Source organism: Quercus suber, unplaced genomic scaffold (genome assembly GCF_002906115.3).
Source record: "Quercus suber isolate HL8 unplaced genomic scaffold, Cork oak 2.0 scaffold_150, whole genome shotgun sequence".
NCBI classification, from domain to species: Eukaryota; Viridiplantae; Streptophyta; class Magnoliopsida; order Fagales; family Fagaceae; genus Quercus; species Quercus suber.
The window spans coordinates 1,102,130-1,119,930 of NW_027069611.1; the positions used below are offsets into that span (position 1 = coordinate 1,102,130).

The 17,801-nt window shown below is 33.2% G+C and overlaps 1 protein-coding gene across 1 annotated transcript; it reads right to left on the reverse strand.

Moving 5' to 3' along the window:
• Window positions 1-1,564: 1,564 nt before the first annotated feature.
• On the reverse strand, window positions 1,565-14,715 carry LOC112029797 (uncharacterized). The gene is made up of 6 exons (XM_024062480.2): window positions 14,397-14,715; window positions 12,847-13,228; window positions 12,407-12,603; window positions 10,369-10,513; window positions 7,712-7,865; window positions 1,565-2,104 (listed from the first exon to the last, which is right to left on the reverse strand). Exons 1-6 carry the CDS (start codon window positions 14,456-14,458, stop codon window positions 2,073-2,075), a joined length of 972 nt encoding a protein of 323 aa, XP_023918248.2. The 5' UTR covers window positions 14,459-14,715; the 3' UTR covers window positions 1,565-2,072.
• Window positions 14,716-17,801: the final 3,086 nt, after the last annotated feature.

Consider the following 17,801-nt stretch of genomic DNA (forward strand, 5'->3'; position numbering starts at 1 on the left):
TTGTAATAATTAAAAAAAAAAAATAGTTATATCATGTTAGGTAATTAGTAATTATACATTCATTTACCATTATCAATTATAAATTTATAAGTATATAAGCAAATTTGAATATAAGATACAATAAAATAACTTCATATAAAAAAAAGTATAAGTTGTTTTTAATATATAACAAATGGTAGGGGAATTTTTTTTTTTTTAATACAAGATAAAAATTATACTCTAGTCTAATTTAAATATATGTGTGTGTGTAAAGTTCTTTCTTAAAAACTTAAATCTCGTCCTCATCCTCGTCCTCATCCCTTGCGACCCCCATCTCACAATAGAGGAAGTTAAGTGACTGAATATATATATATATATATATATGACATTAAAAGATAGGAATCCTTTATTATTCTTAAGGAAGACATTTTTTAGATTCCCCTCTTAAAATTCTATCATGTAATTACTTAACTAAAAAATACACTTTTATCCTATAAAAAAAAAAACCATGACAAAATTTTAAAAAAGAAACCTAAAAAACAACACCTAAGTATTGTACTTAAATTTTACCCTTACAAATATTGAAAAGTCGATATGTGTCGTTTAAAAATATTGCAGCAACTACATCCCCATGTGAACTAAGGGTAAAATTGGGATTTCAAAATAAAACTAAGGGTAATTTCGGGATAATGTATAGAATTATTGTACTAGTACAGCAGCTCCCCTCAATTTCTTATTGCTTTTTTGTTGCGCTTTTGTATTGGACCTCACAAAAGGTTCAAGAACGGAGGTCCTAACACAAGGCACCGCGACATGGACGGGGTGGAGATGGTGTCAACAATAAAGGTACTGGTAGATTGAAGCATGCGACGGAGATGATAATTGAGATTGAAGAGTGAGACTAAACAATTTGTGGACTTTGAAAAACAATTATAGCGTTGCTTCAGGAATACAGCAATGATACCAGCCATTCACAATCCAGATGACAAAAGCATCCTTTTGGATCCATGTTTACAACATTCCCCTTGAAGCCATTGACTGCAACATTAACGTTTAAAAAATAATTTTACCCAAACATTAATTTTGAAAGATCTCTCGTATGATCTTTTTAGAAGTAATTATTCAAGACTAGAGGGCAGGAACCACTAGGTGGGCGTGACAAAGGAATCCTTCAGCATCAATGAGCCAAAAACAAGAAAACAAAAAATATCAATAAGCATTCTTATCCATCAATAAGTATCTAACAAAAATGTCCATAACTTTAGTAATTTTCCCTACTTATTTAGTAAAGAAACAATTTACCATAACTGAGATTTTTCCCAAATCACCACAAAATTTTCTAGAATTAGTTTAGAATCAACCAGCTTAAATGCCACAAAAGATACATACAGGAAGTTACAGCACCTTCCGCTTAATGAATGTATCCTTTGTGCCCAACATTAATTCTAACAAATTCTCCCTTTTCGGTTTTACCCGGAATCATTATAATAGAATCATCCATTATTATTTCTATGATGAATTGATAATGATTGCAACGAACAGTTCTATGATCATAATTCATATTTCAACAGACAAGGTTCCAAAATAAGACCTAAGAAAATAGCTGGTATATCTGGTATTTCAAATTTATGAGAACAAAGCAGTATAAAAGAAATAAGATCCAAACGGGAAAATTTCACAAGAAACTAGATATATCTCAAAAATATTAAAATTATTTGCTATATGTGATACAACTTTTTGCTGTAGGATGTACTCACTGTGCCAAAGAATGCAGTCGCTAGATCCGGAATCTCAAATTGAGTTAGTTGTATTGTAAAAGAAGGAAATAACAACTATCTAGCTAAAAAAATCTTAGAAGATCCAACAATTCTTTCCAAGAATTAGTTAGGTAGTCCAGTTTGGTATCCAAAATGGCTCCCTGATCAACAGCATATTCTGGCTCTGGAACTCTAAAGCACGACAATCATTCTAGTGCATATCCAAAACAGCCATTGTCAGCAAAACGCTGAATCCAGCCAGTTTTGGACCAAAATCTCAATGCCTTTCATGCTGGGAAGAAGCAGGGCTGTGGACCATTATATGATATGTATATATCACACCAATTCATCTTTCGCACACAAACGCTCTGAAGAGATGAAACCAATAAAATACTATTAAGAATACACATACGCATTACATATAAAACCATACATGTGAAAAGAGAGAGATGGCAAATTTTTTTTTTTTTTTTTTTTGGCTGTCATAAATAGAAAAAGGTCTGCTAAGCCCCAAAAATCAAAAAAATAAATAAATAAATGAATAAAGGAAAGCATTCAAACAATGCTATGAAAATATGTAATCACATACAAAAATAGATTCCATAATAATACAACGGACAATAATATTAATATTTTGAGGCATAAATACCACACTACAATGACTGCACCAGTGTGCTAAAACATTCTCAAAGTAAAGGCTATTAGAATTTCTTTGCATAAAGATAATTTGGAGAGGGGGGAACTGACCATGATGACAAATTACAAAACCAATATATTGGCACTTGTAATTCTATTTCATCACAAAGTCTTGATGGCTCAACATTATTGTATCTCATGTGTGAAGCTTAACCTATATTGTATTTCAAACCATCCCCACCTCAATCTCTCAGATGTCCAACTAATCCTTTCCATCATATTCTCCTCCGCAAGACAGATGAAACAATATGCTACTTATCAATCTTTTCTCACTCATAATAAATCTTGTCAAACAGATTTTAATTCTTGTCCTCTTTTGCCATGGTAGAATACATGAAGCACATTCTAAAGATGAATCCATGCACACATCTAAAAGGAAGATTGCCCCCTCAAAAAAGTTTACCTAACATCACACTTGGATGTCCTTGTTCACCTCTACTCATTCTTGTTCAACAAAATCTTCCCAAAAAAGATCAAGAACATTCCCCATCCGTATTTCCAAAGATTAATTTTATTACCATGGTAATTTGAAGGAAATTCATCAACTCCAATGAAATCATGGTTTTGAATGTGTTCAAGCTTTTGGAGATTGAAACTCCATTCATCAATAAAGAACCTTCCACTAATAAACAAGCTGATTGTACCACTGAATGACTGCCTTCTATAATTTTGTTTTCGATAATGTAGGGAACCTTTCTAAAAAAGAACCCTTGGACTTGTGCCTCTAGCCAATAAAACCTACAGACAACCGACCTCAACTGCTGGAACTAGTTGTAGGGTAATCCAGGGCATTCACCCCTGATTGCCTTTTATAAAATCAATACCCTCTTCTGCCTAAACAGAGAAAGCCTCATCAACAGTGTAGGTTATCAGCTCACCTTGTATGCAAATGATTTTATCTTCATCAGATACAGTCTTGTGTCCTTGACTATGCTCTGCAAGATAGTCACCATGAATTGGTGGAGAATTCCAGTTTATAGCACAAACTCTTTCAAAATTTCATCCTTCAATTCAACTGCACATCCCAACCAATCCTTCAATCCACCTTGCACCGCATATTATACAAGTCTGGCATGTTCTACAAGTCTGACATGTCCTACATCTTCTATATCATCATTATTATCCTCAAGACCACATTGCACTATGTCCAAGGGGAATTCACCTTCTGGAATCTACATACGGGTTCCCAACAATTCCGGTGGCTGAAGGACTTGCACAAGTCACGACAAATCTCAATCATACGCCTCATCTCAGCCATCTTCATCTATTGGCCTTGATTTCCTCTACCCCACAACCAACCATAGCTTAAAGTTGCAACCTTTGAAAATTTCATGAAAATAAAAAAGAAAAGAAGCCCACAATGACTTAAAAATGGCTATTTATAATAGCCTTCAGCAACCTTAGAATCCTAGCCCTCTTACATATTACAATTAAATCTTAACCATCCAACTTCATTAAAAGTCACATGCTAGTCACATGACCTTTTAAAATAAAAAAGATGTAATAATAAATATAACATAAAATAGAGGAATAAAAGACAATGGACTAATGGGCCTTTATTTTTCCTTTCCTTCTTCCATTGGACTTAAATTCTCCTACATCAATAGCTCTATCAATGATTTTCATATTGGCAAACCTAATTTTCTTATTATCTGAGAAACCTATTTTTCAAAGAATTAGTGCATCTCATGTAACAAATTGTTGAAAATCCATGGGTCCGAATGACCATCAAAATTAGGTGCCTCTTATCTCACCATTTTTTATTTATTTTTTACGATCAATGCCTCTTATATCACCATTGTGTACAAATATAATAAACTTCAAGAAAGAATTGAAACAAGGAATTGAACTTGGTAACTGGCTATCACTGAACGGGCATGTAGTTGATAAGGAGCCTGGCACAACTTAAAAAGACCAAAGGACAATAAGTGTGCATCCCACAAAGGTTGACGGGCAAACTTTTTGTCCAGGATGGTTTGCAAGTATGCACAACTTGGACATTCAAGCAAACTAATTGTGCTGACCAAGCTTGGGTTTTTGGGATTGATGGGCTAACAGGTCTCTCAATTTGTTTTTAAATGTTGGCCTGAGTCTTGTGCCAGGCCTTCAAAACATTTGCTCTCACAACAAGGCCTTTGTCAGTTGGCAGCACCCCCACGACTAATCTCAATTGGAGCTTCCAGTGAATTTGGCAACATAGAATGGCAACATGGGTGGATGTTGGCAAATGAAAATAGAAATTGAAAACATTGGCTTGCTAAGGAAAGGGGTTGCAGCTGACCATTGGAACTAATGGGAAAAGTGGCAGTGACAATTGATAAGTTCACACCATCATTTGAGATTTGGTGGTTTGATCCTATGTCAAGATTGGATCAAAGGCTAAGTTGGGCTAACAATTGGTGAGCAAGACTGTTGAGGCTAACAAAGCAAAGGGTTTTAAGGGTTCATAATGGCTTGTGGCAATCAAGAGCTTGGATGATGGATACACTTTGTTTGATAGTGTTGAGGGGTTATTTTTTTAGATATTTTTTAGCTAGTCGACTGAATGGGTCTTTGTTTAGGAATGAATTATGTGGAATTTTGATAGGGTCTTAAACTGGCTATATGGTTTGAAGTATGATTCATGATGGCTGAGATCATGGTTGTTTGATGACGGTGGCTTGACAGATTGAGGGTTGTTGGTGTTTTTTCTTTTTGTCTGCTCCTTTCTCCAAGATTCACCATGTTGTCCCAATGCACAACCCATAGAGTTTTCTGCCACTGACAAGTATAAGATCAAGGGATGCCCTTGGTAATTTATTTTTTCGCTTTTTTCTTAGATGGATGCTTGTAATTTGTGTTTTTGATTGTTCTTGTCCCTAGTGTGTACTTCCTGTATACTTGGGTGCCACTTTTTTGATATTCTAATAAAATTTTCTCATTACTTATTTATAAAAATAAAATAAAATAAAAAAGATCAAGGGTTGCCCTTGGATTAGTGGTACCAAAACTGGGGGCACTGGAACAAATAGTCCTTTTTTGTTAAAATTCAAGGACTGACCCATAAAGATACTTAAAAACCACAAATTTTGATCTGATACCAAATATTCACAATATTTTTAAGCCACATACAGTATTGAAAGCAAACGCAGATTCTGCACCCTCTAGTTAATATTTCTTTTTTTTGGATAAATATTAACTTTTATTGATATGTATTAGAGACCTCATGTACACGGAATGTGTACACAAAGTGCTCCTAAAAAAACCCATGACCAAGCTCTTTGTTCCATCGACACCACCTGCCACTGCCATCAACAGCAGCAATTCTCACAATTATTTCCCTCCTCTCCAATTTCTCTCCCTTGTCTCTCTATATCTTTAGCCTAGACTTTCTCTCTCTAAAACTCCAACCCTCTCTTTAACCTCTCTTAGATCGGTGATGTTAGGAAAGGTGGTGGGTTCAGATTTGTTTAGTTGTTTTGAAAATGTAGGAAAGAAAAGAAAATGGAATGTTCTTGATTTTACAAAACCCTATCTTTTAGATCCTGATTTTTTTTGTTTTTGTTATGGTTTTTTTTTTTTTTTTTTTTAATGGTGAAAGTGATGAGGTAGGTTACAAAAGTCTAACAAAGGTAACATCGGGTGAGTAAAGTGACACTTTATAAACCACGGGTACACACTTTTAAAATGGGCCAAACCACATGTGGGTAAACTACAATTACCCGATTTCTAGTTACGTAAACCCTTAATATCAGACCCTATTCAAGAACCCTTTAAGATCTCATCAAGAACACAATTATTGCTGAATTCCTAAGGATCCTACATCACAAATTGATGCAGAACGAAAAGCGTGAACAGTGCCAGTCTCATGTCTCATCCTAGATGAACACTAATACTTAAATCCATTAGGGTTTATTGACTCTACAAGGAATAGAGTTTGGAATCTATAAAAATAAATATTAAATAAAAACAGAAAAATCTCAACTTTACTATACTAATTTTCGTTTTACAGATTTTATGCCTATTTAAATGCTCTAGAAAACTTATTTTCCAAATAAAAATATTCCTAAAAAAAATTAATTGATACAGTATCATAAAAGGACTCTAATTTGATTAGAAAATGCATTAAAAAAAACACCTAAAACTAAGAAAATAATAGCCTAAATCCTAAAACTCCAAAAATTACATTAAAATATCACAAATTAACATATGATAAAAATTAACCATCATATTTTGTCCCATTCAATCTCCAACATGGTTTCTTTCTCTCCAAAACAATAGCACCAAAAGTACCTAATTTTCTCCACACCCCCCCCCCCCCCAACCAAAAAATCTCCCATTTCCAGTCAAAGAGCATACTATATTCCATTCAACTCCCACAAAAGTTTTGCTGCAAGCTCTCCTATCAATTAGCCACATACTTGTCAAATGCATCATAGAAATTACATTGTTTCACTGTGTTATCCAAGGCATCTGAAAAAATATACATCATCAACCATGGCCTCACCATAGTTCATGATTGTTCAAATTAATAACTAACATCATTTAAAAAAAAAAATGGCCAATGCTGTGACAAAAAGACAAGAAAAATGTTTATTTTCATGGGTTTTGAAAATACAATCTTAAAAAAAATTTCTTTTTCTAAATTTCCATCCCAAGCAAATACCCGCAGACAAAGCACTCCAGAATTTTTATGGCTTATTATGGAAGTCACCAATAGGTACTTTCCCATCAAAGAAGACACAAGCACTTTAGGTGGCTACCCCAGGACTTGTGTTTGAGTAACATGTGGGAATTGATCATCTGTAAAATATACAGATATGCATTTTCTTTGTTCATTCCCTAGAATACTGTGTATATGTTTTGAAGACAACCTAAAGCTAAATGTAAGATATAATCAGATAAAACATGATGTAACACAGTAACTCAATTATTGACAGTTCAGCAGTGAAGCAAGGAAAGCTCTTTGAGAGTTGTCCAATCACTCTAAGCCAGCTTAAGGTAGAACATGACCACAGAAGCTTCAATACCATGGGCCTCCAAAATTCAGATCTAAGGTAAACAATGTAATGGTTGCTCAAGAGCTACTGGACTAAAGAAAGAATAATTTGGCATGCAATTAGAATTTCATTGTCTGTCGTGTTGAATTAAAGCACCAAAACCAGTAATTACTGATAATTGAGACCCACTTAATGAAAAAAGATTAAGATAATTCAGTGTTTTAGCCTGTTTACTTTGTTATCAAAATGTTCCTGTACTGCATAAGCATAATGATGATAAAAGGGAGTGAAGAGTCATACTCAGATATTCATAAGCCAATATCATTGAGGTTCCCCAGGCTGACATGCTGAAAAATCTTGGACCCAAGCCTCTGTATAAACCTTTCCAACCTTCATCCATAATCAAGCCTTTAACAACTTGTCTAGCAGTGTTCCTTTTTTCGTGTCCCATCACCTAATATAATGCAGGAAAAAACTAATTAAAACAAAGCAATAAGCAGTTCAGTGGCTTGTCTTGTGGTGTTTCTTTTATCATGTCCCATCACCTAATATAGTGCAGAAACAGCTAATTAAAACACACCAATAAGCAGCAACTTGGTCAAATGAAGATATATAAGTAACAGAGAAACTTGTATTTCACTATTTCTCATTCTCAAATCCATTTTTATTTATGATTCTAACTCTCAATACACATTTTAGCTTTATTTGAGAAGATAAGGTCTCTTCAACTACATGTTCCACACATCAAAAGCACCGAAAACACAGTTGTGGAGTAATATAATGTCCCTCGGTTGTGTGTACGTGCGCATGCGCGCGAGTGTGCTCCGGCCCTTTTCTTTACTTTTTCTGGAGAAGGTCTCTTTGTTTGTAACTGGTATAAGTATAAAAGATTCTATAAGCTTTAGGCATTCAACTTGGACTGGTGGGCTGTAAGAAAAAGTGTTGGGAAGGATTGCTTTAAGGATTAGTGGAGGTCACATATATGTGACTTTGATACCATGTTATAATAAGAAAATATTAGGAAGAAATGATAGATAGAAGAGAAATAAAAAAATAAAAAGGTATTAACATAGTTTTGGCTTAACAGCTTATGTCCATTGCAGAAAACCCAAAACAGATACATCTTTATTATTTTGCTCTGTGTTATAATTTACATATACAGGAATACAATAAGCCTAATTAAGCTACTCCTAAAGCCATAGCAGTATTACAAAACCTTGATCCATAGTATATGCAATGTACCCTATAGTATTCTGAATGGATGACAAGTTATGGTATTTCAGGCATTTTACTACCCAAGATAAAGGCTAGCTAATAAAACAAATTCAATGCTGAAAGTAGCCCAATTTTTAGAGTGAGGAGGAAGGGCATAAGTTTGTTGGGATAAAAAAAAAAAAATAAACAAATGAAGGTTTTATTGTTCACAAAATTATCATGAATTTGGGATTTTCCAAGCCATATTGAGTAGTCCAAGGCAGGAGATTCTACATAGTAATTGAAATTACTTTTACAAATAAGCCATGTAGATAAATAGCTTATAGGCAAATTGTAGGGGCAAAATATCAAACGAAGTTTAAAGCTTGGTTGAATTCATAACTTTGGAACTTTTGCATATGTTAGAGCAATTCTCAAGTTTCAGACAACCAGCAAAACTTCAATTTAGTTTTCCATGGATACTAAGATTAACACCAAGGCCTATTATAAGGTTGTGGACTGAAGGGTGTTAAGTAACATGACAACATACCTTATCAAAAAAAAAAAAAAAGTAACATGACAACATACTATTGAAGTACAATGTCAAAAACACTATACACCTAAACACACTGACTAAGGTTATACCAATAGCTCACCATATTTTTCTGGAAAAGGAAACAATGCACAACATTCAAATTAAGTGAAAAGCAGTCAAGCACATGAAAAAATCAGGTAAGTCCATTGTAGGTTATTGATTTTGCATTGAAATAGGCATAGGTTTACCAGTCATTCTATAGCTTACCATATTTTTGTGGAAAAAAAAATACTACACAATAAGCAATAAAAATGTAAAGCAGTAAATTGCTAGAAAACGTAATATAGCTATTACATATTGGAGTTGCATGTATATGTTTTGATGGAGAAACAGTGAATCATTTATTTCTCCATTTCAACATCACTAGGGAAATAAGGTCTCTTTAAGTTTTGCTTTTTTGGGAACAGGTGGGTCATGCCAAGAATGGTAGTTGAGCTACTGCATGTTAGAAGGGACAGTTTGGCAAACAGCATAATACTGAAATTTGGAAGGCCATTCCTTCACGCGTATTGTGGAACATTTGGAAAGAAGGGAATGTGCACATGTTTTCCAGGAATGAATTGTCAATAGTGACATTGAAACTTGTTTTCTCAAGGGTGCTCTATGATGGAACAATGGCTACTAGTTCACTCGTCCATAAATTTCTTGGAGCTCTTTGACCTTTTGAATTTTAGGGGGTGTTTGGAAAATCTTGGAACTGGTTTAGATATAAGCTCAACCAAAAATATAACCAGTTCAAATTTGAAATGGTTTTATTTTATATCTGGTTTTTCTAAACATAGGTTGGAACCAATTTTGGTAGAATATGAATGTGCCAATTTTAAAACTAGTTGCTTGTGGAAATACAGATGTAAAAACACCAAACTTAAAAGTGTCAATATAAAGTATTTATCTGGTCCAATTTTGAACCTATTTTCTAAACCAAAAATTTTACCAAACTGAAAAAAATTAAAACCAGTTATATATTTTATAGCTGGGCAAGTTCTATGATATGCCAAAAACCTCCATAGATGATAATTGTTTGGGTCTCATCATGTACACATACTGTGTACCAGATTGGTGCACAGCCAAATCTAGTACACAGCCAAAGTATATCCAACAGTCAGGTTCTAAAGGAACTGATGAAAATTGAAGATGATAGTTTCACGTGAACAACGTATATGAATACCTGTAAGCGTGTCTTAATGGTGTCCAATGGGGTTGTGATGCAGGATGCTGTTGCTCCTGCAATAATTCCTCCAGTTGCTTGAACTAACACTATTTTTGACTGGCTAGGAGCAGCTTCCTCAAAATCAGTGCGTTGGCCTAAGAGACTGCCCAATAATTGAAATGGCAATGCACTACTCAGAAATTAAACTAATTACTCAATAAGCGGACAACCTACTTTATATAAATAAATGAATGATGCACCAGAAGTCCATTACCCCATTTATTAGGGTAAATTACACCGACTCCCCCTAGGTGTAGTGAAATTAAACTCTCCATACCCGATTTTCAAGAAATGACACTCTACCCCCAAATGATCAAAACAATTAACCCTTTGCCTCCTTTTCTAATGATGAGGAACCCCAGAAACCATGCAGAGTATCGTGTCCTTTTACCCAGTTAAACCCCAAACCCCTGTAATGTGCCCACATCACACAGATCAAGTAAGTCATCAGCTTATTGTTTGCACCCATGGGGATTAGAACCTTCAACTTGGAAGGAGCATACCACCAAGCCCAAGGCCCTGACCACTTGAGCCAGCCCTTTTTCAAATCATTTTGAGGGCCATGTCAATTATTTTGATCATTTGAGGGGTGGGAAAGAGGACATAAAGTCAATTGTTTTTATCATTTGGGAGGCAAAGTTTCATTTTTTGAGAATTTGATATAGCTAATCTAATTTCACTATACCTTGGGAGTCATTTAAGTTACCCCAGTTATAATAGAAATCCATAAAGCTTAATTGCAAATCCCTCGCAACCTACTAGCCTCCTAGCCTCCCAATATCATAACCTCATTCCAGTAAGAAACGTGAAATTCAAACACAATGAGTCCAAGTTAGAGCAATGCACCTCCAAGGTTGGTTTTCCCCTTGTAATGGACATGAGACATGGTCACAGAGGATCATTTCTAAGATATGTCCAACTAAAAATCCAAAGGTAAACAGCATAGATTGTCCACTTATAGGGTAAAAAAAAAAATCTATTACTGGACTGACTCTTAAGGTAAACAAGCTCTTTCAACAGATTAACATTAATAGAAAAAATTTCCATGTCTCACCTCCAGATGACACGTTGGCTTGAACCATAACTTGCCCACCATACAGCACTAGATGGGGAATAAGTCATAACAGATAGACCAAAACCTCTATAAAATCCCTGAATGCCATCAGATTTTAATATCTTACGAGCAACATCCAAACCACCATTGTACTTTGCATGGCCCGAGTATCCTTGCACCATCAACTTTTGGCTTACCTAAAGAGTCAAACACTGGGAAAATTAGCACCTAGGAAATTCCACCCACCAACTCTTTTTCCTTTTTTGCTTTATTTGTTGGTAACTGTTAGGCTAAACTAAAATTAGAATTTGAAAGAAAACCCAGCAATCTTATAAAGCAAATATCATATGATATTATGCCAATAACCTTCAACTTGGAAGGAGCATACCACCAAGCCCAAGGCCCTGACCACTTGAGCCAGCCCTTTTTCAAATCATTTTGAGGGCCATGTCAATTATTTTGATCATTTGAGGGGTGGGAAAGAGGACATAAAGTCAATTGTTTTTATCATTTGGGAGGCAAAGTTTCATTTTTTGAGAATTTGATATAGCTAATCTAATTTCACTATACCTTGGGAGTCATTTAAGTTACCCCAGTTATAATAGAAATCCATAAAGCTTAATTGCAAATCCCTCGCAACCTACTAGCCTCATAGCCTCCCAATATCATAACCTCATTCCAGTAAGAAACGTGAAATTCAAACACAATGAGTCCAAGTTAGAGCAATGCACCTCCAAGGTTGGTTTTCCCCTTGTAATGGACATGAGACATGGTCACAGAGGATCATTTCTAAGATATGTCCAACTAAAAATCCAAAGGTAAACAGCATAGATTGTCCACTTATAGGATAAAAAAAAAAAAAATCTATTACTGGACTGACTCTTAAGGTAAACAAGCTCTTTCGACAGATTAACATTAATAGAAAAAATTTCCATGTCTCACCTCCAGATGACACGTTGGCTTGAACCATAACTTGCCCACCATACAGCACTAGATGGGGAATAAGTCATAACAGATAGACCAAAACCTCTATAAAATCCCCGAATGCCATCAGATTTTAATATCTTACGAGCAACATCCAAACCACCATTGTACTTTGCATGGCCCGAGTATCCTTGCACCATCAACTTTTGGCTTACCTAAAGAGTCAAACACTGGGAAAATTAGCACCTAGGAAATTCCACCCACCAACTCTTTTTCCTTTTTTGCTTTATTTGTTGGTAACTGTTAGGCTAAACTAAAATTAGAATTTGAAAGAAAACCCAGCAATCTTATAAAGCAAATATCATATGATATTATGCCAAGTCTCAAAGTAAAATTTAACAATTCCACATAAATAGCAAAAAATGCTAATCCAAAAATATGACCTAGAGCGTACATACCACATCAATGGGAACAAATACACTCTGTGAAAAAAGTGATGCTATCATTCCAGCAATTCCATTTGCTATGGCTGCCTCTGTAGGCTCAGATAACTTGAATGGCTGAACCATTTTAAATGCAGCCACTTTCGTGGTCTCTAAAGCAGTAAGAAAAATTATCCTAGCTGGAACTGCACCAGTTATTACTGTACCAAACCCTCTGTATAAACCAGGAATCCCATCTGTTCTTAGAATGCCTTTGATGACAGAAAATGCATTTCTCTCAGCAACGTCCTTTGATGCAACCTGCAGCCTAGTTTTTACAACAGAGACTGGGTACAGTGCCACAGTTACTCCCGTAAAGAGGCCAGCTCCAACAACATAAAACTTAGTTTTGTTAAGCCTGCAAAGTTGGGTGAAACTAGTGAGTTCCAAAAATAGAGAACTTAAAATTCACCATAAAACAATAAACAGGATACACACACACACACACACACACACACACACCCTCTACCCTTTCTTGGGAGGAGTAGGTGTCATTTGAGTTAGAGCTAAAATATTTTTTTATTAAAGAAAATAGGCAAAAATTTCAGATGCGTGACATGTCTACCAAACTGCACCTTAGGAATTACAACCTCAAGTTCAAATAATCACACAAGATTTAGGGCTAAGTTCAAATTTACACCTAGTGTAATTTTCATCAATATTACACCACCCATTATCTTTCTATTAGATTTTCTTTTTGACAAATTCACCATTGGATTACATTGTCTCTTTATACCCTACATGATTACAAAATATCAAGATGATTAGAGATCAACAGCTACCTCGTCTATAAATGTTTAAATCACAAAACATGAGTTTATAGATAGGATAGTAACTAACAGTAATTGACACAAAATCTGGAATGAGTTTCAAGAACATAGACAACCTCACCAAGGCAAGGCCCTTTGGACCCAATCCCAAGGGAGTAAACCAAGGTACCTTGTCTGGAACATAAACCACATGAGTTAAACCAGACATAGCTTGATCTTAACTCATATACATAGTTGCAATAGCACTTCCTTCTGTACAACAACAACGAGGGCATGTTTGCGGGCACGTCTAATTTATCGATAATGTGTCTATAAACTCAACTCAATTGAACCTTATTCAATAGCATCCATATTCATAGGTTGTAATTATATTTCTTTTCCACTGGCTATCAATCTACTGCTACAACCCTTCTTTACCGAGGAATGGGACCCATTATATATATTTTGGCACCTCCTAGTGTTTCCAACAAATACGTGCAGGGTTCAAATCCTGTCTTCCCAACTATAATATATATATACACATCAAAACTTCAATCAACGCGAAGTGCAATCAAGTGAAGAGAGTTTCTAATACTAGGAATTGGTTAAATGAAGATTCCATTTGATGACATTTTTTTTTTTTTGGTAGTATCATTTCTCTCACAAAAAATTCTTCATCAAGTCAATTCATAAATCCTTCAAAAATAGCAATCACCTAGTTTATAAGAAACGAAAAAATGAAGAGAAATTAAATGAGAGAGAGTGAGAGAGACGTACTTGTCCCAATTAATCTCGGTTTGACCGACGGCGGTGGTGGCTGAAGCGGTGGGTGCACCCATAGACTTTGTTTCGGATCAAACGAGTGGGACGAAACAAACAAATTTCTAATCTTATAATGATGCTAACAATAACAATAATTGCATTTCTTCACTGAAATGCTTAAAATCTGCTGCTATTGCAAATGGATTTCTTCAAATCTGGTATCAAAGCAAAGCAACAGATAAAATAAGGCCAACAAACACCTTTTTGTATTCTCTTTCTCTCTCTTTTTCTTAGTTCAGGTTACTGCTTATACTTGGAGCCAAAACTATTCTACTGAAATTATAAAAATATATATATCTTTTTTTTAATGTATTTTTTATTTGTTTTTGTTTCTGTTTTTTTGGGTCCTCTTGCGAAAGCGTGACTCCGCGTGAAGAAAAATAGGTCATTTTAAGCGGCGTTGACCACTAGTTACTTGCACTTGCCAAACACGCCATTAACCACTACTTAGTTTCCTTTTAGGGCGAAAATAGGTCCTAATTGATAAGAGTTATTGATCCCTTTGCCAAAATACTATTTTAGTCTTTACGTGGGTTGAGATCACAGTTAATTTGATCCCAACATTTTAATAATAATAATAATAATTTTTTTTAAATAATAAATTTAGTTTATATTATTTTTAACTTTTGGTCAATTTAACTTAATAATAAATAAATAAAAAACCTATTAAAAACGAAACTTTCCCAAAATTACACTAAATGTATTCTCCTCCAATCATGCTCCTCTGCAGTATCACTTACATCACATCTCCTGAGTTCATATTTATGTAAACATTGACAAAGAAGCATTAGAGTCTAGGCAATTTCACTTTCTCATAACATTTCCCCAGTTTAAAATTGTTTACGAACATTTATTAATGAGGTGTTTGATTTTTAATAAATTAGCAAAGGGCCAATGAAACAATCTGAATGCCTCCCTACCGTAAATCATATCATATCATATTAAATATAATAAAAATTCAGCTTAGACTCCGTAGTTGCACCAATTGATTTCACTAAATTGCAAAAATTTTCTTAAATTTTTAGATTTTAAGAAAAAATATATATAAATTTTCTTCAACTATAATTTCTAAGTGGATAAAAATCTTAATTTGATTACAATCCAAATTCTTCATCTAATCCTTATTTTTTACAATATACTTCTTATTAATTTCTTTGGATAAATATGCAAATATGAGAGTTTTTTTTTTTTTTGATAAATATGCATTTTATATCATCTTTTTCCTGATAATCAATAACAAAAAAAAAAAAAAAATAGTATTTGATATACAACTACAACTACATTTGTGTCTATTTAAAATGTTATCAATAAAGCCTAAAATCAACATGATAGAATTACCTATATATAAAAAAGGATAGAATTTGAATAAAAAAGAGAGATAAAAAAATAAAAAATAAAAACGTGAAAGAAAAAAGATAGAATTTTAAAATAAAATAAAAATGTGAAAAGTATAAAATGATAATAAAGTTGAATCTATTCTTCTGTTAGTTGTATGTTGAAATAAACGCCTATGTAGATCTTTATGCTTTAGATAGAATTTACGTTTCTTTTTCTTTCTTTTTTTTTTTCTTTTTTTTTTTTTTTGGCATCTTATGTTATCTTTTTCCTAATAATAAAGTTAAAAAAAAAAAAAAGTATTTGAGTTTCACCTAAATTGCTTTTTGTTCATATCATTTTCTTCACAACATAAAATTCTCTCTCTATATACATACACTTTTTTAGTGCATTATTCTTTCTACTACGTACCTTACAATTATTCACTATATTACTCCCTTCTCCTCTCTACCCTACCTACAACCTTGCAGGTATTTTTTTTTTTCTTCTTTCATCAAATTGAATAAATTTTGTGTATTTGTTGCCTTTTTATTATATGTTATATGATTTTTATCAACAAGTTTATAGATAGACTGAAATTCTATATTTGATTGCACCTTTTAGTATTTTTTTTTAGACGTCAATATAGCAAGCAAATATATTTGTATTTTTTATTTTCTTATCACATGATTATTTGTTGTTGACATCAATATTTTATTGTACGTGAATTTAATTTGTTATGGTTTTTGTTTGGTGTTTTGTTCCATGTAATCTATCTTCTTTAATTAAAAGCAAAATTTGCGGTTAAACATGAAATTGGATACGAGACAAAAATAAGGATCTGAAAATGTTTTTATATCCATCAACCCAAATTCCTATGTAAGTCTATCTTTACTTAACTCCCATTTTTTTTTAAGTTTAAAATTTGGATATTTTTTCATTAATGAATTGGGATTTTGGCTTAACTTTTTTTTCAACTGTTTTAGTTATTGAATTCATTATTTTTTCATGTGTAATATTAATATCTATGTTTTTTTTATTTGAAAAAAAAATAGTTCTTAAAGGCTAAAGCACAATACAATTACAAACATCACTTTAAATTAGGGTGTTATATTTATTTATTAGTAAGTTAAAATGTTACATTAAGTTATGGTATTATACTTTTATTTATTATCAAGTTAGAATGTGTGATATAACTTATAACCATTTGAATAAAACCAACACTAAAACAAATGATTTAAATATCAAAATAAGAAATTAAAATTAAATTTCTTTTAGGTGTACAAGTAAAATTTATTTTTTAATCTTAAATTTTGAATTAATTCTTTTAGGATGATCCCCTCTTCATAAATAAAAAGGAATTATTAAAATATTATAAAAAATTTTATTGATCATTGTAATTAGATATATTATATATAAGTACAAATATACAAAATTCAATTATTTTTTAGATTTAAAAAAAATAGATATTTTTTTTATATCTTATATATTATATATATATAAGAGAGAGAGAGAGAGAGAGAGATTTCATTAATAATTATTATACTATTTTTTCAATTTGCCATAATTTTTATAATATTTTATAATATTTTTTTTGAAAAAAAAAATGCCAAACTTGCACTTACATAATATACATCTTTCATGTAAATTTCATCAAGAGAGAGAGAGAGAGAGAGAGATTTCATTAATAATTATTATACTATTTTTACAATTTGCCATAATTTTTATAATATTTTATAATATTTTTTTGGAAAAAAAAAATGCCAAACTTGAACTTACATAATATACATCTTTCATGTAAATTTCATCATGGTTCTGTTGATACTTCAAAGATTGACTCTCTCTCTCTCTCTCTCTCTCTCTCTCTCTCTCTCTCTCTCTCTCTCTCTCTCTCTCTCTCTCTCTCTCTCTCTCTCTCTCTCTCAATTTAAGGCCTATTTGGATTGACGGAGGGCAAGAGGGGAAGTGGGGGGGGGGGGGGAGTAAAGTAGAGAATAGGTTAATTTTGTGTCAATTCTTCTCTACTCTACTCTAGGGATTTAGTGC

Coding starts and splice junctions, on each gene's coding strand:
- LOC112029797 (XM_024062480.2), bottom strand. CDS start 14,458: ATGGGTGCACCCACCGCTTCAGCCACCACCGCCGTCGGTCAAACCGAG. Junction 10,514..12,406: donor AGCCAACGTGTCATCTGGAG/GTGAGACATGGA, acceptor ATTATTGGGCAG/TCTCTTAGGCCAACGCACTG. Junction 2,105..7,711: donor ATTGGCTTATGAATATCTGA/GTATGACTCTTC, acceptor TCATCTCTTCAG/AGCGTTTGTGTGCGAAAGAT.